This window comes from Salvelinus alpinus, chromosome 8 (assembly GCF_045679555.1).
Source record: "Salvelinus alpinus chromosome 8, SLU_Salpinus.1, whole genome shotgun sequence".
NCBI classification, from domain to species: Eukaryota; Metazoa; Chordata; class Actinopteri; order Salmoniformes; family Salmonidae; genus Salvelinus; species Salvelinus alpinus.
In genome coordinates this window covers 63,496,549-63,521,004 of record NC_092093.1, presented here as the reverse complement: position 1 = coordinate 63,521,004, position 24,456 = coordinate 63,496,549, and the positions used below count along the sequence as shown (strand labels likewise).

At 45.5% G+C, this 24,456-nt stretch overlaps 1 protein-coding gene across 1 annotated transcript; it reads left to right on the top strand.

Annotated features, from left to right (window-relative positions):
- The first annotated feature begins 1,852 nt into the window (after positions 1 to 1,852).
- pan3 (poly(A) specific ribonuclease subunit PAN3) lies at positions 1,853 to 21,301 on the top strand. The gene is made up of 18 exons (XM_071414539.1): positions 1,853 to 2,561; positions 3,663 to 3,778; positions 4,236 to 4,314; positions 4,442 to 4,623; positions 6,577 to 6,721; positions 7,084 to 7,316; positions 7,444 to 7,548; positions 7,773 to 7,830; positions 8,742 to 8,903; positions 9,039 to 9,155; positions 9,292 to 9,393; positions 10,740 to 10,905; positions 11,350 to 11,437; positions 12,343 to 12,482; positions 12,819 to 12,948; positions 14,975 to 15,039; positions 15,173 to 15,311; positions 17,860 to 21,301. Exons 1-18 carry the CDS (start codon positions 2,231 to 2,233, stop codon positions 18,001 to 18,003), a joined length of 2,502 nt encoding a protein of 833 aa, XP_071270640.1. The 5' UTR covers positions 1,853 to 2,230; the 3' UTR covers positions 18,004 to 21,301.
- The last annotated feature ends 3,155 nt before the right edge of the window (positions 21,302 to 24,456 follow it).

Below are 24,456 nucleotides of genomic sequence, written 5' to 3'. Positions count from 1 at the left end.
TGGTACTTGAAGGTTCATGACGTTATCACAGTAACTTTGAATGTCAGGCCACGAAAATGGCGATGGTTGGCTTTAAAAAAAAATACACTACACTACTACTAATGCTGACCAAAGGTATGTGGACACATCTCATTCCAAAATCCTAGGCATTAACATGGAGTTGGTACCCTTTTTCTGCTATAACAGCCTCCACTCTTCTGGGAAGGCTTTCTACTAGATGTTCGAACATTTCTGCAGGGAGTTGCTTCCATTCAGCCATAAAAGCATTAGTGAGGTCAGGCACTGATGTTGGGTGATTAGGCCTGGCTCACTGTTGCAACTTGGTAGTGAGTATTGCAACCGAGGACAGACCATTTTTACACGCTAAGTGCTTCAGCACTCTGCAGTTCTGTTCTGTGAGCCATTGAAGTGGCCTACCACTTCAGGGCTGAGCCATTGTTGCTCCTAGACATTTCCACTTCCAAATAACAACACTTATTTTTTGGAAAGGTTACATTCTATGATGGTGCCACGTTGAAAGTCTCTGAGGTCTTTAAGTAAGGCCATTCTACTGTCAATGTTTGTCTATGGAGATTGCATGGCTGTGTGCTGTCAGCAACTGGTGTCAGCAACTGGTGTGGCTGAAATAGCAGAATCCACTCATTTGAAAGGGGTGTCCATATACTTTTGTATATTTAGTGTATATTGTCACACCAGATAGGTGCAGTGAAATGTGTAGTTTTACAGGGTAGTAGTACGGCAACAAATTAGTGTTAAGTGGATCAAAACTGGATCAAATTAGGTTAAGTGCATATTGACAGAGTTTTTACCTTGTCGGCTCGGGTATTCAAACCAGCAACCTTTCGGTTTCTGGCCCAACGCTGGGCTCCAGAGTGGCACAGCGGTCTAAGGCACTGCATCTCAATGCTAGAGGCGTCACTACAGACCATGGTTCGATTCCAGGCTGTTTCACCACCGGCCGTGATTGGGAGTCCCATAGGGCAGCGCACAATTGGCCCAGTGTTGTCCGGGTTAGGGTTTGGCCGGGGTAGGCCATCACTGTAAATAAGAATAGGTTCTTAACTGACTTGCCTAGTTAAATAAAGGTTAAATAAAAAAATGTATTAAAAAAACACTCTAACTGCTAGACTATCTATTATAACCTGGTGATGAACTAGAGCCTATAGGCCCTAATGTAATAACCGCTTACGTATTTTATAGCAATATTTCTAATAACCTAATAAAATGAAACCAAATGTATATAAAATATCACACATATTTATTTAGTCTGAAATATTCTCATATTCTCACATTTTCATTGGATTGATAATAATATTATTGTAGGATCATAGGTATTTTACTTTACAGAAATGTCTTTATCAAGTGATTACTTTCATAGTTGCTAACATAATACAAATACCGAGTAATCCAATGACTGGTGAAATGTCAAAGGGAAAAGGAATACTGTGCTTAGCCTGCTACAAACAGTCCTAAATGTTGGCTTGCTACAATGTGACATGACATTCAGCCTTTTTGTGACATCAGTGATTTACTACATCACAGAGGTTTAATATCACACGTCACTTGCACTTTCATGACTGCATATTCTATACAACGATTGGGTATGGTGACAAACTAACATATTTCTGTATTGGAAATCGTTGGTTCTGTACACAGACAAAAAAGCTGTCCCTCAGTCAAAGCCGCTTCACATGTCACTGGGGCGTATTCATTACGCCGAACCTGTTGCTAAACGTTTCTTAAACGGAAGCAAACGGAACGAAACGGGACCTACCTGAATTTGTCTAATAGAAACTGTTGTTTGTGTTGCAAAAATGAAACGTTTTGCAACTGTTTGGACTAATGATTACACCCAGTCCGCTGGCTTTTGCGGTAGGAGCTTTGCTTTGTAGCAAGCTACCCATAATGCAATGCTATGCTAGCTGGTTCTTAGCGGAGTAGCCAGAGAGCAGAAAACAACAACAACAAGGGTGAACGAGGCTCAACAACAGGCTAGCTACTAGCTAGGCCAGCTACATGGGTAGCGACAAAAGAGACGAGGATTTATCAAACGCGATGTCCTTATCATCTAAACGTATATGTGAGTGATGTAATTTTAGGTGAGGACGAATCATATTTGCTGTTGCATATCGCTTTGCATTTACATTAATCGAACCCAGCTCGAGAGCAAGCTAACTAGCAATCGACGTCTCTCTATGCTCGAATATTTTCCGGCGGCAGCAGCGGTGCCATGAACAGTGGACTCCCAGCTTCAGCTGCTCCGCTCGGGGGTGTCGGAATACCCTGCGTCAAGGTGAAGTTCTGCCGATACTACGCAAAGGACAAGACTTGCTTTTATGGGGACGAGTGTCAGTTTTTGCACGAGGAACCGTCCATGGCAAGCATGTCTCTTCACGGTGGAGGAAGCCCTGTCCCTTTATCCATGTCAGGAGGAGCCGTGACGGCAGCGGGGTATCCGCTTAGTGCACCCCCGGCCTGCCCGGTAGGGGTGCCGACCGTCACCAAAAAGAGCGACTCTCTGGGGTCTGCAGGCACGGCTCTGGATGGACAGCTGTTAACCAGTGAGTATGCTTGGGATGGTTGCCCCCTGTTCGACACGACAGGGCCTAGTACATCCTCATCGGTGGTTGTTGGTTTTGGGGCGAGTGAGTGGCTTTGTTAAAATTGAGCCCGGGGATTCTCTGAGGCCTCTGCCCCCAAAAACGTGTTTTTTCAAGCTACATAATCAAGCATACCTAATTAAAGTGTCTGAGCCCTAAAGTTTTCATCCAGCGTCGACGTTTGAGCTCCTTCAAATAATGCATTTAGCTAACTGAGACAATTCAGTGTTTTGTATTTGACCGCTTCAAGACGTGAGTGGGCAAATTCAGACAATCATTGGCTAACTTGTTAACTATCAAACTATGGCTAAACAACTTAGCCTAGCCATAATCAACTCTTGCAAAATCAACGTTTGTGGCAAATTAACGTTTACACAACTCTTGCAATAGCTAAGTTAACGCGCTAGTTAATGTGGAATAGTTTGGAAGCGAGATATTTTATCATTCTTGTCTTCATGCATGAGTAGGATGGCTAGCTAGCTTACATGCTAACCCAAAACAGCTGCTGCAGTGTTATGAAGTTCCTTTACTTAGTAGCTAGTTAGCATAATTAACTAGCAACATATTGCAACCACCACACAGCTGTATGTGATATCATTGAACTATGCACAATAACACGTTTGATTGCAACGTGGATATTATCATTTTGCACACAAGTTGGCTAGCTAACTGACTGGATATAGTTGAAGTGTTTACATCTTCTCAAGAAGCTTGCTGATTGGCTACTCATCTGTAACGGACCAGTCCTGCAAATGAAGACAGTCAATATTAGTTAAACGACTTTTGTGCATTACGTGCATTTTGCTTCACACAGCCATTTAATGAATGAGATTCTTGTTGACTCTTTAAGGGAGAAAGTGAGCTGTTCTTTAATTTAGATGTTTTCGACCAGCAACTGGCCAAACAATACATTAGGCTGATAGTCTGTATGGCATCGTTTGTCTCAGTCTCCATAATGTTTTCCAAACATTGAATAGGACATTTACCAGGACCATCCAGATCTTGTGCCTGTGTAGTAGAAGGGATGTCTGATTCTGAACCCCTCATCCCTGTCCTCTGCAGTCCCTGGTATGGAGGGTGGGACTGATGCTAATCTGACCAACTCCTACTTCAGCAGCAGCTTCATTGGGGTCAATGGCTTCGGGAGCCCCGCAGAGTCTAAATACTCAATGATGCAGGTATGACCAGCCTCAGAATTAAACTATATAGTACTGACTGAACAGATGCACTCAAGTGTTCCGGTACCAGCTTCAGAGCTACGGTAAATGAGGAAATATGGGTCAATTACTGAATGATAGTGCTACTTGGCTAATGTGAAAAAGGTGTTCTTCTTGTATGTTAATCAGAAAGTCTGGTTCAGTACTGGTCCAAAGACTATTAATTACGTAGGCCTAGGTGCTTGTTTATTTCAATTGTGCACGTATGTAGGCTATTTAATCTGTAATTCAACCAGATTTATACACCTAAGCAGAATTCCAAGACAATCAGCCAGTGATGCAGATACTAATGGGAATTATTTTGCTACAGACTAGTACCTTTTAAGAAAATCAGGGTTGTTTGCTTTGCTAGGATATGTTAGCCAACTAAAAGAGTACACTGTTAAGCATCTGTGTTTTGTTTGTCATTGTTTTGTAGAGAATGACCAGCAGCAGCAGCAGCAGTTCTCCCAGTCTCCTTGATGATGGTGCAAAGAACTTTAGCCACAGCGCTCACGGTAAGAAGTTAGAACCCAGCACCTACAGAACACTTTATGTATCAGATCATTGAAACTAAAAACTGTAGAATTATAATTGAAACTACTTTTAACTTTTTGATTGGAACATCCATGGAATCACTGACAGATCTATTCCATGGAACCCTCGCAGTTGGACCAGGTCAGAGTTGTGGGTCGATGGAAAACTCCCCTTGGACAACACAGTCTTCGTTCCCTCTTCCTCTATGTCCTCTTCCAGATCCAGTTAGTTCTCCTATGTCCTCACTCTTCAGTGACTTTGGTGCTCTGAGCATATCACAAAGGAGAAAGGTAAGAGCACCACTACCCTGGGTCCTGGTGCGGTTATCAACCAAGGGTAATAGTTGGATTTTGAGGCGTCTATTGTGTTTTTTTTTTAGGGCCTACGGTGGAAAATAGTTCAACCTAAACCCATCCGTGGTGGTTGGGTTGTGTGTTTTCTCTAGCTCATGTCATCCTGTCTCTGTTGGTTGTTTTATACACTCCCCTACGTATTTATTTGGACAGTGAAGCTAAAACGTTTAATTTGGCTCTGTACTCCAGCATTTTGGATTTGAGATCAAATGTTTTATGAGGCAACATTACAAAAAGTCACCTTTTTTATTTGAGTGTGTTTTCATGTTTTTTTTATATTTAGAAATGGAGGTGTCATAGGTATTTGGAGAAATTCCATTTATAGTATATTCAATTTAGTCAAGTTTAGTATTTGTTCCCATATTCTTAGCACGCAATGACTACATCAAGCTTGTCACTCTTCAAACTTGTTGGATGCATTTGCAGTTTGTTTGGATTATGTTGTGCCCAATAGAAATTCATGCTAAATAATGTGTTGTCATTTTGAAGTCACTTTCATTGTAAATAAGAATATAATAGGTTTCTGAATACTTCTACATTAATGTGGATGCTACCATGATTACAGATAATCATGAATGAATCGTGATTAATGAAGAGTGTGAGAGGCATATCATACGCCCCCAAAAAATTCTAACCTCCCCTGTTATTGGTTATGGTGAGAGGTTAGTATGTTTTGGAGTTATGATATAAAATGCTAACCTCTCCTGTTATTGGTTATGGTGAGAGGTTAGTATGTTTTGGAGTTATGATATAAAATGCTAACCTCTCCTGTTATTGGTTATGGTGAGAGGTTAGTATGTTTTGGAGTTATGATATAAAATGCTAACCTCTCCTGTTATTGGTTATGGTGAGAGGTTAGTATGTTTTGGAGTTATGATATAAAATGCTAACCTCTCCTGTTATTGGTTATGGTGAGAGGTTAGTATATTTTGGGGGCATGATCTTTGTGGATCTGCAACTTTCCCACTCATCATTGTTCACGATTTATGGCAAAATCGATGCCATAACCAATTGCATTACCGCTAAAACCAGCTTTGATCGGTCTTAAATATCCCTAGTTGCATTCATTGAAATTGGCATATTTGTACACTTTTTTAAGGACACACCTAAAATATTTCCATCTCTCCCACCTCAGTGCAAACCAGCTGATTTTTAGACCGGTAAATTGCTGAACCTGGTGCGAGAGCTGGAAAGTGCGCCAGATGCGCCAGATTTTACATGATGAAATTGCAAACTAACGTGCGTTTGACAGTTCTGAACTCCTTACCGCCAGCTGAAAATAGAGCCCTATAAGTCAATTTATCCAAATAATAGTGACACCTTCAAATGAAGGGACTAGATACTTTTATTTCTAAACGGTTAAACGGATGTGTATGAAAATACCCTCAAATGAAGTGACATTCTGTACTATCATCCATGGGCGCAACTTTCACTGGGGACGTTCTGAAATTTTATTTTTGTCTCCCCGTTTTATTATTGAAATGTGATACAAAACGAGGCAATAGTGTGCTTTAGGACCATGCGGACACACGCCTCAGAGGGATCGGGTAAGCTGTTTGGAGTACTTATCCAAACGGATAAAAAAAAAAATGCTGCCCCCCCCACTTCGAAAACTAAAGTTGCACCCCTGATGTCTACTCATATAAAACATTTGCGCTCAAATCCAAAATGCTGGAGTATAGAGCCAAATTACAAGTTTTAGCTTCACTGTCCAAATAAATACATAGAGAAGTGTATGTTTTCCAGTATGCGATGAAGCCAAAGCTGCTTACAAGGAAACAAACATTATACTAATACAATCTCTGATGAAGCAGAACAACTTAATCTAATTCTAATATCATGCATCTCTCGCTCTTTCTCTCTCATGCTCCCTCTCGCTCGCTCTCCCAGGCTCCCAACCCTACAGCCAATGAGTTCATCCCTAAGGGGGTTCCCCGCATGGCCACTATGGTCCAGTCCAGTGTTCCAGCCTTCCCCTTGCCCCTCTTCCCCCACCCCAGCCTCAGCAGCTCCACCGCCGCTGCCCTAGCACCCGGTGAGCCACCCACTACAAAAACCACTTCATTCTCTGACTTAGAACCCACCAACCAAGGGGTTGTATTGCTTTCAGCCTTGCTGTCTTTTTGCACCATATGTCAGGTTGAGTGAGTTTGCAGTGTAGAGGTTCTCTAATGATTTTACTTCCCATTGTTCTCCTGGCAACCAGGTGAATGGACTCCATACAATGGAGATGCTCTAGAAAAAACAGCAGACAATGTATTATTCAAGTATATCCCCAACATGATGAATTCCACCATAGTCAGTCACCCGTTAGTCAGAACAATGATTGGAGCCATTCCAATGAACTCTGTACCTCTGTTTAACCAATGTCCTCTCTGGTATCCCCCCTCTCCACAGGGATGTCTCTTTCTGCAGGGTCCTCCCCCCTCCACTCCCCCAAAATCACCCCCCATACCTCCCCCGCCCCTCGCCGGCGCAGCCACACCCCCAACCCCAACAACCCCAATCCGGCTAACTACATGGTGCCCACCAGTGTGTCTGACCAGGGGGCCCACATCATCCAGAAGGAGACGGTGGGGGGGACCACCTACTTCTACACCGACAATACCCCCGCTCCCATGGCCGGGATGGTACGTTCCATTTAGTCTGCCCTTACTTGACGGCATTGAAAATAAATTCCTCATTATCATCAGTGGACTGTCAGTTATGATTTCTCCATCAATAGGAAGTGCAGTCATTAAATGTGTTTCTGTGCAGGTGTTTCCTACCTACCACATCTACCCCCCCACTGCTCCCCACGTGGCCTACATGCAGCCCAAAGCCAACGCCCCGTCCTTCTTCATGGCTGATGAACTCCGACAGGTACCCCCCCGTCTCTTATTTGTCAGTATCCATCTCTCTCTCTCTTCATCCCCCTGGTTCTTCCTGTCTGAAACCCCAACTTTCTGTTTCCCTTTCGGGCCCTTCTCTTTTTTGCCCTGTCTCCATATTTCACTCTTTCTCTCTCATCTACCTGGTTCTGTTTGTCTGGCTCTGTTCTAATCCTCCAATCATACTGTGATGTCATTTTCTGTGGTTCCCTCTAGGAGCTGATAAACAGACATCTAATCACCATGGCTCAGATCGACCAATCAGAGAACACCGGTAAAGCATTCCTTCCCTGATTGGCTGAACAGAGGTAGTGGAGGGGCTATTATTGGGTTATTGGAGTTGTGGTCATTGTGGACAGTTGATATGTGTTCTGACGTTGTGGTCATTGTTGAACAGTTGAAATGTGTTCTGACGGTGTGGTTGTGTAGCTTCTGTTGCGGTCGATGTGGAGTTTCCTTGCAGGCTGAAAGTGAGACTCTCATCTGAGTCACGTCTCTGTCTGTAGGATTCCTGACGACAGTTTACATACACACACACACACACACAAATAGTCACACTGGTTGGTTTGTAGAACATTGTCATGTTGTTCAACTATAAAAACTTGTAACTGATGATGAGTGTCAACTGATGTAGTTGATGTAGACATTGTGTGCTGGTGTATATACACTGTGTACACCCCCCTTTGCCCTCAGAACAGCCTCAATTTGTCAGGGCAGGGACTCTACAAGGTGTTGAAAGCGTTCCACAGGGATGCTGGTCCATGTTGACTCCAATGTTTTCTCACAGTTGTTAAGTTGGCTGGATGTCCTTCGGGTGGTGGACCATTCTTGATACACTTGGGAAAATTGAGTGTGAAAAACCCAGCAGCGTTGCAGTTCTTGACACACTCAAACCGGTGTGCCTGGCACCTACTACCATACCCTGTTCAATGGCACTTAAATCATTTGTCTTGCCCATTCACCCTCTGAATGACACACATACACAATCCATGTCTCAATAGTCTCAAGGCTTAAAAATCCTTCTTTAACCTGTCTCCTCCCCTTCATCTACACTTGTTAAAACAAGTGACATCAATAAGGGATCATAGATTTCACCGGGTCAGTCTGTCAAGGAAAGAGCGTGTGTTTCTAATGATTTGTCCACTCCGTGTACGTGTGTTCTCATGCCGTGTATCCCTGTCCCAGGTGTTCCATCTGAGGTGGACAGCTACCACAGCCTGTTTCCCCTGGAGCCTGTCCCTCCTCCCAACCGCCTGCAGAAGACCAGCAACTTCAGCTACATCACTTCCTGCTACAAGGCCGTCAACAGCAAGGACGACCTGCCTTACTGCCTGAGGAGGGTACATGGTGAGACCACACACACACTTTGCCTTCATGTCCTTGAGATTTTAAATGATCAGGTCTTTTCTCAGCCTTGATTGAAAATAAAAGGTTTCTTGAGTGGTCATGTTCTCTAAATGTCTTTCCTGTGTGTGTGTTCAGGTTTCAGGCTGGTGAACACCAAGTGTATGATGCTGGTGGACATGTGGAAGAAGATCCAGCACTCCAACTCTGTTACCCTGAGGGAGGTCTTTACCACCAAGGCCTTTGGAGACCACTGTGAGTTGTGTGTGTGTGTGTGTGTGTGGGGGTGGGGGGGTGGGGGGGGTGGTCTCTAAGTGTGTTTCCATTGGTTTTTGTTTTCAGTGTATGTTTGATTCATAACCCCCACGCTAACCTCCTGTTCCTCTCTCAGCGTTGGTGTTTTCCTATGACTTCCATGCGGGGGCAGAGACCATGTTTAGCAGGCACTTCAACGACCCCACTGCCGACTCCTACTTCACCAAGAGGAAGTGGGGTGAGTCTTTGTCCACCTCTCTTATACTGACCCCAATGCATTCCCCCATCCACCTCTCTCATACTGACCCCAACGTACTCCCTCCACCTCTCTCATACTGACCCCAACGTACTCCCTCCACCTCTCTCATACTGACCCCAACGTACTCCCTCCACCTCTCTCATACTGACCCCAACGTACTCCCTCCACCTCTCTCATACTGACCCCAACGTACTCCCTCCACCTCTCTCATACTGACCCCAACGTACTCCCTCCACCTCTCTCATACTGACCCCAACGTACTCCCTCCACCTCTCTCATACTGATCCCCCTTTCATGACCCCCTTTGTTCCTCACCGCGTCTCGTTTTTAAAAACTTGACTTGTTCCTAACAGGTTTTCTGTATGTCCCGGAGTGAATGTCTTGTGTAGTGATTTATTTTGAAAGTATAGACATGTCCGTCTGTGTGAGGGGTTGTGTGTGTATACAACTAGTGGTGTCTGTCTCTGTGAGGTGACCGGTGCTAACGGTTTCTCTGTGAGGTAACCGGTGCTAACGGTTTCTCTGTGAGGTGACCGGTGCTAACGGTTTCTCTGTGAGGTGACCGGTGCTAACGGTTTCTCTGAGTGTGGTAAAGGGGTGTAGGGGGTAAGTGGATGTTTGTGGTGCCAGCACTGACAGTTGCTGGTCTGTGTGATAGTAGGGATGTCGTGTGTGTGTGTGTGTGTGTGTGTGTGTGTGTGTGTGTGTGTGTGTGTGTGTGTGTGTGTGTGTGTGTGTGTGTGTGTGTGTGTGTGTGTGTGTGTGTGTGTGTGTGTGTGTGTGTGTGTGTGTGTGTGTGTGTGTGTGTGTGTGGTTGCTGGTGTGCTCATGCTGTAGTTGGGGTAGGGGGGAAGCTGTGGCTGAAACTGATCCTGAGACAGGTGCTATAGCTACTAGGCAGGCCCAGAGGAAGCAGAGCCTCTCAGCCTCTCTGACCTCTGTTGTAATTACTACTCTATATAACACTAACACCTCTCTCAAGTGTTCATTGTGTGTGTATGTCTGTGACTACGTGTCTTGACATTTGGTTCCCAAGTGGCGCAGCGGTCTAAGGCACTGCATCTTAGTGCTTGAGGCGTCACTACAGACACCCTGGTTCGAATCCAGGCTGTATCACAACCAGCCGTGATTGGGAGTCCCATAGTGCGGCGCACAACTGATCCAGCATTGTCCGGGTTTGTCCGGTGTAGGCTGTCATTGTAAATAAGAATTTGTTCTTCTGACTTGCCTAGTTAAATAAACAAAACTGGCCTAGGAAGTTGATCCTTTTTATTTGAGAAGCCTCTATGTGTTTCTAATCATGTGAGTCTGGTGCCCCCCTGTAGGACAGCACGAGCCTCCACCACCCCGGCAGCACGCTGGTCTGCTTCCTGAGTCTCTGATCTGGGCCTACATCGTCCAGCTGAGCTCAGCTCTCAGAACCATCCACACTGCTGGCCTGGCCTGTAGGGTCATGGACCCCAGCAAGATCCTCATCACCGGCAAGACCAGGTACACACACACACCTTGCAGACACACACACACACACACACACACATAATGGTGACAAAGGTTATGGATCCCAGCAAGGTCCATGTTTTCTGATACCAGGTAGAGACACAGATTTTTAATGTGACGCAGTTTGGTCAGAAACTGATAGCTACCTCAAACCAGTTCAATGTTGCAGCTGCTGTCTCTGTGTAGTCCTGAATTCCCACCATTTTTGCATTGCTTGATTGTGGGCAAGCTAGCTAAAGTTCCCTGCTAGGGAACTGTGTATAAACCATTGTGTCTGCAGCCCCCGGATGCTTATCTGGTGGCTTATTTCCTGTACAGTACAGTGAAAGCAGAAGCTCTGTATTAGTCCTGGCTTCCTTTTTTCAGACGGCAGAATGTGGAGAACCCGCACACACACCCACACACACACACAGCTCACCATGCCGTTTGTCCCTGCAGGTTACGGGTGAACTGTGTAGGGGTGTTTGATGTCTTAACGTTTGACAACAGTCAGACCAACCATGTGACCCTCATGCCACAGTACCAGGTACAGTAACCCCACTGTCTGTCAGTCTGGCAGAACATAGCCTAGTTCTGATTCAGATGGACACATGGTTCTGTTCTGTACCCTGTTCGTGTGTGTGTGTCAATTTTCCTTCCTGGTATTCCCATTCAAACTGGAAATGTGTATTTTGTCAAGGACTTTAGTGGCCACACTGTATCAGCCATTTTGTTAGCCACGGTTTCTATTTTAGCATCTGCCACTGCCACACAGCTAGTTTGGAGATAAAAATATGAGATTGAGATTGGACATTGTCTACACTAGCTGCGGCAAGAGGTTGCATGTCGCCTGTACATGATAGTAAGCAATTCAACGTATAGAAGCCATGCAGGTAAGTGATGACTTCAGTTGAGTGAATATGGGAGGCTGCTAGTGTAGTGATGACTGGTGTAATGTACGGCTGGGACGATACCACTATTCTTTCGATGGCAAAAATGTAAACATGAAGCAGACCTCACTCTTTGTTCCATTAATAACCTGCTATATGTAAAATAATGTGCTATAGTTTAGAAAATAAATACATGTGACTCTGGATGACAACATAATGTTTGTTTCCAACATTAGGGCTGTTCTCCTAAAGAAGTTAAATCAGCTTTGTGTTTTGTTTCCTTGCCACGATAGTAATGAGTATCTCAATAGTGGTATCGTCCCGGACCTAGTTTCATGTATGAATGAAGCCAGAGAGTTGATATGTCACTACCTGTCATTTAATTTTTTTATGGGAAGGAGCTTGGGTGGGAAATCTCAGGATACCGGATACAGTTTTAAATCCTAGTGTGTGTCTGTTATACTTGGCTTTGTGAGATGTTGACCTGATTTTCTTTGAAATGGTTGAGTTGGCCCCTCCCTGTAGTGTGTGTTTTATTAACCCGTTTCTCGTGTGTGTGTAGCAAGCGGACCTGATATCCCTGGGCAAGGTGGTGCTGGCCCTGGCCTGTAACTCTCTGGCTGGAATTCAGAGAGAGAACCTGCAGAAGGCCATGGAGCTAGTGTCAATCAACTACTCATCAGACCTCAAGAACCTCATCCTGTAAGACACCCACAGACAGAACCTGCACAAGGCTAAGAAGCTGGTGTTAATCAACTGCTCACGCATCTGCAACAAACACTCACATATGGCATCACATGTCCAACTCCAGTCCTCAAGGGCCGAGTGTCTGCAGGTTTTCACTCTTCCTTTCCACTTGATTGATGAATTAAAGGTCACTACTGAGTAAGGAACTCCCCTCACCTGGTTATTTGGTCTTAATTGGACACTAATTGAAAGACAAGAACAAGAGCCTCAGACGTGGCCCTCCAGGAATTGAGTTTGACACTCCTGCGTTGTTAGTTTGGACTGACTGAAGTAATGCTGTCTGTGTTGTAGGTATCTGCTGACAGAGCAGTCTAGGCTGCGAAGCGTCAATGACATCATGCCTATGATCGGAGCTCGCTTCTACACACAGCTGGACGCATCACAGATGAGGAATGATGTCATCGAGGAGGACCTTGCCAAGGTACACACACACACTAAGTTTTCATCCAATTGGTGATAGATTTTCATGTGAATATTCTCAAATCTGCATACACACAATATGCATATTTTCCCACCAGAGATGTTTCCACCAAATTGACTTGTTGCAGATAAAAGGCTGTGCGTAATTACGTAGTTCAAATAGCTTTTGCACTTAAATTCTTGCAAGTTAAATGGATTTCCATCTCATTTTCTACTTTACAGATGGGTTTTGTCATAAATGTTGCGTTATATAGCGAATGTGTCCACTCTGGTGTTGGTTTGTGCGCTCTAGCCAACAGCTGGCAGATACAGCGAGGTTAGACTACCTACATGATGAGATTGTTATGGACAAAAGAGCATTATTCTGTGAAACGGCAGCCAAGTATCGATCATCATGCCACCAGAGTTGGACCCTGGATATTTATAGGAAAGGAGCGTCAAGCCTTCCCCACCCTGTGAAGTTAATCAGAACTTAATCTGTAGCCTAATAAACGGAATGGTTTTCTGAGTTGTAGTGGGAGGACCAAACACCATATCATCGTGTGACTCCAAGTTGACTTCGATATGATGGTTAGTTATTATATCAATATTTGCTCATAAAGGCAATTCCACCGCCATTTCTTGCATAATTAATTTGACTGACGCAGAGATCTCACCTTGTCAAGCATATTTAGTATTGTCGACATGTTTCCATCAGGCCTGTCGTGACCCTTTTTTTTATCCGTCATGTACTTTACTCGCATAAAAAGGCTGGAAACCTGGTGTGTGTGTTTTTGTGATGCCACCTCTGCTCTGTAGAAGGCGTGGTGAAGGGAAGGCACGCAAGAGGGTGAGGAAGGAGAGGGTGTGAAGATACAGGGTGTGGGCTGTGGTCCCTCTGTCCACACTCTACAGCTTCTGCTTTCCTCTTCTGTCCTGCCCTCCCCCTTCTTCAGTTTTGTTTTGGTGCTTGTATCAGGGAAGAGAGGAGTGAGTATGTCCTGTGTGAGCGGTTCTGCTGTCATCTTTAGCATTAAACAGGAAATGCCACCTTTCAGTCGATCAGTTGTGTATGTGCGAGAGTCATGTTAGTCCCTTGGTGTGGGGTTCCTGTTCAGATGGGTTTCTGCTAGTATTTTTATCCACAATAACCTTCATGCTTTTACATGTACTTCTCCTTCCTTACATACAACACAGATAAGCACCACTGTTTCGAATTGTGTTACCAACAGGAAATGGTGTGTGTGTGTGTTCATGCTCTCTGTGGGTTTGCAAAGTGTCCACCCCCGCCTCTGTTTTGGAAAATAGTTGAAGGATAGGACTGGAGAAATGTAACCACTCTCAAATTCATAGATTTAGCTATGGATGCAAGGACTGACTGTCCGTGAGATCAAAATTACTATAATAATATTTAGCGGACACTTTAACCAAAGTGACTTAGTCATGTGTGCATACATTTTACATATGGGTGGTCCCAGGTATCGAACCCACTATCCTGGTGTTACAAATGCCATGCTCTACCAACTGAGCCATAAAGATTTTATCAAAATATTGAGGCTATATTTATAATTTATATTCTTCAAGAATCAATGGGTATATACCATTTCATTTAAAAGTCCAACAATGTATTGCAGATTGCCTGTAACTCCAGTAAAGTAATATACACTGAGTGTACAAAACATTAGGAAAACCTGCCCCTTCCATGACAAAGTGACCAGGTGAATCCAGGTGAAAGCTATGATCTCTTATTGATGTCACTTGTTAGATCCACTTCAATCAGTGTAGTTGAAGGGGAGGAGACGGGTTAAAGAAGGATTTTTAAGCCATGGATTATGCCCCGACAAATTGAGGTTGTTTTGAGGACAAAAGGGAGGGTGCAGGTTGATATTAGGACTGTTTTGTACACTCAGTGTATAACTAATACTACCACCTACAGTTCACACAGACACCTCTTCCAGTTGAAAATAATACATTTTCATTTGACCCATTGTGTTGTGGTTCTAGGAGTATGATATTTGACTGATCAAGTTGTTTTCTATCTGTTGTAGGAGGTCCAGAATGGTCGTCTCTTCCGTCTGTTGGCCAAACTGGGCACCATCAACGAGAGGCCAGAGTAAGTACTGTATCACTCTGAAGTAAATGTTTCACATTGACCAATTGACTCTCCCTTCATTTCACACTTCTACAAGCTCTCTTCACTTGTAGGTGTCTAACTTTGTGTCTCTCTGTTTGTCTCTCTGTGCCAGGTTTCAGAAGGACCGTACGTGGTCGGAGACGGGGGACCGGTATCTGCTGAAACTGTTCAGAGACCACCTGTTCCACCAGGTGACGGAGGCTGGGACCCCCTGGATAGACCTCAGCCACATCGTCTCCTGCCTCAACAAAGTATGTCTCCTCCTCTTGCTTCTCTTTCTGTATTTCTCTCTTTCTCCCTCGCTCTATCTTTCTGCCTCTCTCTTCTCTGGGTTGTTCTCACCCTTCTTTCTGTCTTTTACTCAGTGCTGTCTCTCGTCACTAATCTCTTTTTCTCATTCTCTTCTCTCATTTCCCTGTCATTCCCTTCTCCCTTGTGCCTTCCTCTCACCCTGCTCCACTCACTCACACTCCACTCTCCACTCTACACTCACTCTCCACTCTCCACTCACCCTCTGTCCTCTCCACTCACCCTCTGTCCTCTCCACTCACCCTCCCTCCTCCTCTCCACTCACCCTCCTCTCCACTCACCCTCCCTCCCTCCTCTCCACTCACCCTCCCTCCCTCCTCTTCACTCGCTCATTCTCCCTTCTCTCCACTCACCCCCCCTTTCTCTCCACTCGCCCTCCCTCCTCTCCACTCACTCACTCACCTACCCTCACTCACCTTCCCTCCTCTCCTCTCCACTCACCCTCCCTCCTCTCCACTCACCCTCCCTCCTCTCCACTCCACTCACCCTCCCTCCTCTCCACTCCACTCACCCTCCCTCCTCTTCACTCGCTCATTCTCCCTTCTCTCCACTCACCCCCCCTTTCTCTCCACTCACCCTCCGTCCTCTCCTCACTGTCCACTCACCCTCCCTCCTCTGGACTCACACTCTTCTCATCTCACCCCTCCCCCTCCTCTCCACTCACCCTCCGTCCTCTCCTCACTGTCCACTCACTCTCTTCTCCTCACTGTCCACTCACTCTCTTCTCCTCACTGTCCACTCACCCTCCCTCCTCTTCACTCACGCTCCTCTCTCTCCACTCACCCTCCCTCCCTCCCTCTCCACTCACCCTCCCTCTCTCCACTCACTCATTCCTCTCCACTCACTCTCCCTCCTCTGCACTCGCTCTCCACTCACCCTCCCTCCTCTGCACTCGCTCTCCACTCACCCTCCCTCCTCTGCACTCGCTCTCCACTCACCCTCCCTCCTCTGCACTCGCTCTCCACTCACCCTCCCTCCTCTGCACTCACACTCTTCTCCTCACTCTCCACCCTCCCTCCCTCCTCCTCTCCACTCACTCACTCCCTCCTCTCCACTCACCCCTCCCCCTTCTCTCCACTCACCACTCACCCTCCGTCCTCTCCTCACTCTCCACTCACCCTCTTCTCCTCACTCTCCACTCACCCTCCCTCCCTCTGCACTCCCTCCCCCTTCTCTCCACTCACCCTCCTCTCACCCTCTTCTCCTCTCCACCCTCCCTCCGATTTCCCTCCCTCTACTTCACTCACCCTCACTCTCAACTCACCCTCTTCTCCTCTCCACTCACCCTCTCCGCTCACCCTCTTCTCCTCACTCTCCTCTCACCCTCTTCTCCTCTCCACCCTCCCTCCGATTTCGCTCCCTCTGCTTCACTCACTCACACACTCCCCACCCACTCACCCTCTTCTCCTCTCCACTCACCCTCCCTCCTCTCCTCACTCCCTCCGCTTTCACTCCCTCCTCTCCTCACTTTCCACCCTCTTCTCCTCACCCTCCATCCTCTCCACTCACCCTCCTCTCCACTCACTCTCCATCCTCCATCCCTCTTCCACTCACCCTCTTCTCCTCACCCCACTTCTCCTCACCACTCACCCACCTCACCACTCACCCACTTCTCCTCTCCACTCACCCTCCTTTCCTCACTCTCCACTCACTCACCCTCCCTCCCTCCCTCCTAACTTTACACTCACTCTCCACTCACTCACCCTCCCTCCCTCCTAACTTTACACTCACCCTCTTCTCACTCTCCACTCACCCTCCCTCCCTCCCTCTCCCCTCTTTCTGTGTGAGCCACTTGTTTTCAGATATATATATATCTCTTCATGTGTGTTACTGTATTGGTGCTCAGCTGAACTAGCAGTACTTATCTCTCTCTCTCCCGTCTCTCTGTGTAGCTGGACTACCAGTCTAGCAGTACTTATCTCTCTCTCTCCCGTCTCTCTGTGTAGCTGGACTACCAGTCTAGCAGTACTTATCTCTCTCTCTCCCGTCTCTCTGTGTAGCTGGACTACCAGTCTAGCAGTACTTATCTCTCTCTCTCTCCCGTCTCTCTGTGTAGCTGGACTACCAGTCTAGCAGTACTTATCTCTCTCTCTCTCCCGTCTCTCTGTGTAGCTGGACTACCAGTCTAACAGTACTTATCTCTCTCTCTCCCGTCTCTCTGTGTAGCTGGACTACCAGTCTAGCAGTACTTATCTCTCTCTCTCCCGTCTCTCTGTGTAGCTGGACTACCAGTCTAGCAGTACTTATCTCTCTCTCTCCCGTCTCTCTGTGTAGCTGGACTACCAGTCTAGCAGTACTTATCTCTCTCTCTCCCGTCTCTCTGTGTAGCTGGACTACCAGTCTAGCAGTACTTATCTCTCTCTCTCCCGTCTCTCTGTGTAGCTGGACTACCAGTCTAGCAGTACTTATCTCTCTCTCTCCCGTCTCTCTGTGTAGCTGGACTACCAGTCTAGCAGTACTTATCTCTCTCTCTCCCGTCTCTCTGTGTAGCTGGACGCGGGCGTGCCTGAGAAGATAAACCTGGTGTCTCGTGATGAGAAGAGTGTTCTGGTGGTGACCTACTCGGACCTGAAGCGCTGCTTCGACAGTACCTTCCAGGAGTTGCAGCAGGCCGCTGCCACTGGCCCCCTGTAGCGCCCTCGCCGCCCCCCACACACAGGCAGCGGGGTGGGACTGCCTGAACCCGGAACCTGAAAGCACATTATTGCACTACATCGGAGGACCAGGTGCATAGTGATGACATCATCAAAGGGGGCGGGACTTGTTGGATCAGTCACATACACTGTCTTAGCAACCAGGAAGGCTTTTCTAAAGCAGATTTTTTTTGGGGACAGAAATGGAAGCTGTGACGATGACAACAAGGATGATGAACACTGCATTATTATATTTTAGAACTGGGGAACAAAACGGATACTAAAAAATAAACCAACCACGTGGTATTGAACTTTTTCCTGCTTTTTTTTCTGTGGAGGATGCACTAAGATTTGACTTTTAATGAATGTGTGAGTGGCCTACAAGATGCATCTACAGACAGAGGTGAAGTCACAGACACACACCGACACAGACTGAGAACTGAATATAAATCAGGCTTTCTACTGCGTGTCTCTGCTGGAGACCACACCCCTTCATACCAACACATTGAGACGGGACAGACCACTGGATGCTTTCTAAGGGGGTGGTCAAAGAACCCATTCATGAAATGGGCCGGTCCAAGTCAGCCTTAGTTGTCGGTTCCCACTCAGAAAGGACAACCCACTGAGTTTTGGAGTAGGGTGCGGGTTGGGATGGGGACTCTGTTGAAACAGACCATTGAGGGGTGTGTTGGGTTTTTCTCCCGATGGCCGTGTTTGTTAGAGCAGAGTCATGCAGGCCAGGCAGCACCTCCTTTATTGCTTAATGATGGACACTATTGTGGAAAATGTTGTGACACAAATTATGAACTCGGGGGATGGAACTGTTTTGTCAGCTCTGGGGTAGAACCCATGGATTGGGCATAACTAGAGAATGGAGCCAGTTCTGCCTCAATTATTTTCTTTGCTGCCTCTCTCCCTCCCCTGAAGGGTCCCTCCCTCCCTCTTTCTCCCTCTCCTGAAGGGTCCCTCCCTCCCTCTTTCTCCCTCTCCTGTAGGGTCCCTCCCTCCGTCTTTATCCCTCTCCTGAAGGGTCCCTCCCTCCCTCTTTCTCCTTCTCCTGAAGGGTCCCTCCCTCCCTCTTTCTCCTTCTCCTGAAGGGTCCCTCCCTCCCTCTTTCTCCCTCTCCTGAAGGGTCCCTCCCTCCCTCTTTCTCCCTCTCCTGAAGGGTCCCTCCCTCCCTCTCATGAAGGGTCCCTGGTGACCTCTTCGTTTGAGAATACGTTATGCTTTTTGTGATTCTTTCTAGCTGGTTCTTCTCATTTTACTCTGCTGTAGTGCAGTGATGCATGATGGGACATGGAAGGGACAGTCTTTCTGCCTCAACACAAACTTTATTCTGTGGACCAATTCCAACGGGGGCGAAGTGGATTGTAGGAAGGGGTTTTGAATCATTTTAAGAAAATGTGTTTTTTATTTGACCTTTTAAGATCATGTGACACACAACGTGCTGGAGACACCGAGCAGCGATGACCAGGAGTCACCTTTCACCTTTGACCCCTTCCGGAGGTCCCCTGGGTTTTTCCCCTGAAGTGTGCTCTCATTCACACCCTCTCATGGCTTTAAAAATAATGGATTGGCATAAGAGATGATGGAAACTCCAAACCATGCTTATACCAATCCAATGCCTTTGAATTCATAATGGGTAGTGAAGGAGTGTACACATCAGGGAGAAGGATGGAGAATTGGTAAGGGGGGTGGGGTGGTGGCTGTTGCACTCAGAAGCAAGGATCTATTCAGAAGGGTGAAACATTCAAAGTGTTTTAGAAATGTATTATATAGATCATACCAAGACTTCTAATCACATGAGAAGGTAACTGTCTATTCTATACATCAGTTCTATGTGCAACATTCAACCCTATTGAATAGACCCTCTGTTGGATGGTTTGGAATTCTCTCAGGACAATGGACAGCTGCAGGGGCCCAATGACTGAATGTTTTTGGCCGTCATTGGTCGCCCTTTATCCAGTCAGATTGGTGTGGGCGGGACTCTTAAGTGGGGGTGGGGGGGGTACTGTGGGGGGAAATTGTGAGGAGATGGATGCTCCTAAGCACAGATCTAGCATCAATTTACCGTAGTCCAGTCTTACCTGAACTACTAGGGGGATGACAACATATCTGACCCTATGTCAGTTGTTAGGGGCATCTTCTACCTACTCCATGAGGTGAGCTGTGAGTTGGCTATGTTAGAATCATGTACTGTTTCCTGTTTTTAGTGACATGATCAAGACCGAAAGCATATTTGGTGAATGTGGTGCTTAGACCCCTATCTTTAAACCAATCTCTTACACACACCCATACCAACACACAGCCATCCCTATCCACACATGTCAACGTTCATCATATCACCATCATGACACACACTCCAGTAATACTAGAGCTAGTGATGCGCGGGTCAGCTGTTTGTTCACCCGCACCCCCACCCGCAATTGCTAAAAACCCATCTGCAACAACCCGACTGTATGTGATAGGGAAAATCTGAGGGCTGCATCCAACCCTAACCTGCTAATATAGAAAACGCTCTGTTCCCTTTTTTCTCTTGAACATTTATTGAACAATTATGTTTTTCTTCAACATTTCATCAATTTATTGAATATTTAGGCCTCATGAACAGTAGCCTAATGTTTTGCTGAAACAAATGTGAAACAATAAATGGATATATTTTAGGCCGACTGCCTGTGGGCTAATAGCCTCTACCAGCATATGAATTAAATAAAACATCTAATGAAATGTGTGTATATATATATATATATATAAGGCTTAGAAAATAAATACACTGTTACACAAAATAAGATTTTGAAAACCAAAGTAGCCACTGTCCAGTTGAGACTATAATGGCCTACTTTCGTCTTTCTTTTGCAGCACTGTTGAGAAACAAAATAGCGTCCTCTGTGCTAGGTTAGTTGGCACGCGTAGTCTGCAGTTAGGCCCTGAAGCTTAGGGTTACACACTCATTTCTCTAATTAAATAAAAACCTCAATGTAGCCTATAGATATGAGTTACACAATTATACATGTACAGATTTTTTTTAAATTATTTTTTCCCCCTTCACTTTATTCAACCTGCCACCCACCCACCCTTCATCCACACAATATTTCAGGACCCTAAAACCCTTGCCCTGCGGATATAACCGTGGGGTCTGCGGGGTATGAGTCAACCCGTGCATCACTAACTATTGCTGCCTTTCTCCCACACACACCTCCATCACCATCTTAGTATGTTTTATGCCCCTCTTGTGTTTGACTAAAATGTTGTAATTTTTGTGTGTACAGCAGTATTTTAATAAAGAACACCAAAACATAGTGTGTTTGTCTTCTATGTTCATGCTGGTGACAAAATAGGATTGTGTTGTCAGTCAGCTTGCGAAGTGTGGTAACTCTTCTTTGCTTAAACATTTTAAATGTGTTTTGAATACATGCACGTGTCAGTTAGCCACTGAGTTCTTTGCACTATCATGCATGTTATATAGAACTTCTACACCATAGCTCTGCATAGATTGGAATGGTTGGACATACAGCACCAGTCAGTTTGGACACCTACTCATTCAAGGGTTTTTCTTTTCTTTTTACTATTTTCTACATTGTAGATTTAATAGTGACGACATCAAACTATGTAATAACACATTGAATCATGTAACCAAAAAAGTGTTAAATCAAAATATTTTAGATTATTCAAAGTAGCCACCCTTTTCCTTGATATGACAGCTTTACACACTTGGCATTCTCTCAACCAGCTTCACCTGGAATGCTTTTCCAACAGTCTTGAAGGAGATCCCACATATGCTGAGAACTTGTTGGCTGTTTTTCCTTCACTCTGCAGTCCAACTCATCCCAAACCATCTCAATGGGGTAGAGTTTGGGTGATTGTGGAGGCCAGGTCATCTGCTGCAGCACTCCATCACTCTCCTTCTTGGTCAAATAGACCTTACATAGCCTGGAGGTGTGTTTTCGGTCATTGTCCTGTTGAAAAACAGATGATAGTCCCACTAAGCGCAAACCAGATGGGATGGCGTATCACTGCAGAATGCTGTGGTAGCCATGCTGGTTAAGTGTGTCTTGAATTCTAAATAAATCAGCGACGGTGTCACCAGCAAAGCACCCCCACTCAATCACACCTCCTCCGTGCTTCACGGTGGGAACCACACATGCAGAGATCATCCGTTCATCTAGTCTGTGCCTCACAAAGACACAGAGGTTGGAACCAAAAATCTCAAATTTGGACTCATCAGACCAGACAGATTTCCACCGGTCCATTGCTCGTGTTTCTTTGCCCAAGCTAGTCTCTTCTTCTTATTGGTGTCCTTTAGTAGTGGTTTCTTTGCAGCAATTCAACCACAAAGGCCTGATTCACCCAGTCTCTGAGCAGTTGATGTTGAGATGTGTCTGTTACTTGAACTGTGAAGCATTTATTTGGGCTGCAATTTCTGAGGCTGGTAACTCTAGTGAACTTATCCTCTGCAGCAGAGGTAACTCTGGGTCTTCCTTTCCTGTGACGGTCCTCATGAGAGCCAGTTTCATCATAGCACTTGATGGTTTTTGCGACTGCACTTGAATAAACTTTTTTCCGTATTGACTGACCTTCATGTCTTAAAGTAATGATGGACTGTCGTTTCTCTTTGCTTGTTTCGAGCTGTTCTTGCCATAATATGGACTTGGTCTTTCACCAAATAGGGCTATCTTCTGTATACCACCGCTACCTTGTCACAATACAACTGATTGGATCAAATGCAATAAGAAAAATACATTCCACAAATAAACTTTTAACAAGGCACACCTGTTAATTTAAATGGATTCCAGATGACTACCTCATGAAGCTGGTTGAGAGAATGCCAAGAGTGTGCAAAGGTGTCATCAAGGCAAAGGGTGGCTATTTATATAAAATATATTTTGATTTGTTTAACACTTTTTTTGGTTACATGATTCCATATGTGTTATTTCATCATTTTGATGTCTTCACTATTATTCCACAATGTATAAAATAGTAAAAATAAAGGCAAACTTTTGAATGAGATGGGGTGTCCAAACTTTGACTGCTACTGTACATATATTGATTTAATGATCATTGACCGCAATTGAGCCTATATCTTTCTGCAGCATTCCTTGACGTAATCTCATGAGGTTAACATATTGTAAATAAATAGCTAAAACACTAATCCATAGTTTCCAATGAATAAATTATTCCAGCATACAAGTGTGTAGGAACATCATGGTCATCATCAGGGAATGAACATCAGGGAATGATGGAGTGATACAGACAGGGAAAAGGGAATGATGGTGAGATAAGTGGCAGGGTAAAGGACTGATAGAGTAGTTAGAGGGGTAAAGGACTGATAGAGTAGTTAGAGGGAGGGGTAAAGGACTGATAGAGTAGTTAGAGGGAGGGGTAAAGGACTGATAGAGTAGTCAGAGGGAGGGGTAAAGGACTGATAGAGTAGTTAGAGGGAGGGATAGAGGACTGATAGAGTAGTTAGAGGGAGGGGTAAAGGACTGATAGAGTAGTTAGAGGGAGGGGTAAAGGACTGATAGAGTAGTTAGAGGGAGGGGTAAAGGACTGATAGAGTAGTTAGAGGGAGGGGTAAATTACTGATAGAGTAGTCAGAGGGAGGGGTAAAGGACTGATAGAGTAGTTAGAGGGAGGGGTAAATTACTGATAGAGTAGTTAGAGGGAGGGGTAAAGGACTGATAGAGTAGTTAGAGGGTGGGGTAAAGGACTGATAGAGTAGTTAGAGGGAGGGGTAAAGGACTGATAGAGTAGTTAGAGGGGTAAAGGACTGATAGAGTAGTTAGAGGGAGGGGTAAAGGACTGATAGAGTAGTTAGAGGGAGGGGTAAAGGACTGATAGAGTAGTTAGAGGGGTAAAGGACTGATAGAGTAGTTAGAGGGAGGGGTAAAGGACTGATAGAGTAGTTAGAGGGAGGGGTAAAGGACTGATAGAGTAGTTAGAGGGAGGGGTAAAGGACTGATAGAGTAGTCAGAGGGAGGGGTAAAGGACTGATAGAGTAGTTAGAGGGGTAAAGGACTGATAGAGTAGTCAGAGGGAGGGGTAAAGGACTGATAGAGTAGTCAGAGGGAGGGGTAAAGGACTGATAGAGTAGTTAGAGGGAGGGGTAAAGGACTGATAGAGTAGTTAGATGGAGGGATAGAGGACTGATAGAGTAGTTAGAGGGAGGGATAGAGGACTGATAGAGTAGTTAGAGGGAGGGGTAAATGACTGATAGAGTAGTCAGAGGGAGGGGTAAATTACTGATAGAGTAGTCAGAGGGAGGGGTAAAGGACTGATAGAGTAGTTAGAGGGAGGGATAGAGGACTGATAGAGTAGTCAGAGGGAGGGGTAAAGGACTGATAGAGTAGTTAGAGGGAGGGGTAAAGGACTGATAGAGTAGTTAGAGGGAGGGATAGAGGACTGATAGAGTAGTTAGAGGGAGGGGTAAAGGACTGATAGAGTAGTTAGAGGGAGG

Excerpts from the sequence above, each read along its gene's own strand:
- pan3 (XM_071414539.1), top strand. The coding sequence starts at position 2,231 with ATGAACAGTGGACTCCCAGCTTCAGCTGCTCCGCTCGGGGGTGTCGGA. Across the intron at positions 3,779-4,235 it reads CTAAATACTCAATGATGCAG|AGAATGACCAGCAGCAGCAG; the intron begins GTATGACCAGCC and ends ATTGTTTTGTAG. Across the intron at positions 9,156-9,291 it reads CAAGGCCTTTGGAGACCACT|CGTTGGTGTTTTCCTATGAC; the intron begins GTGAGTTGTGTG and ends TTCCTCTCTCAG.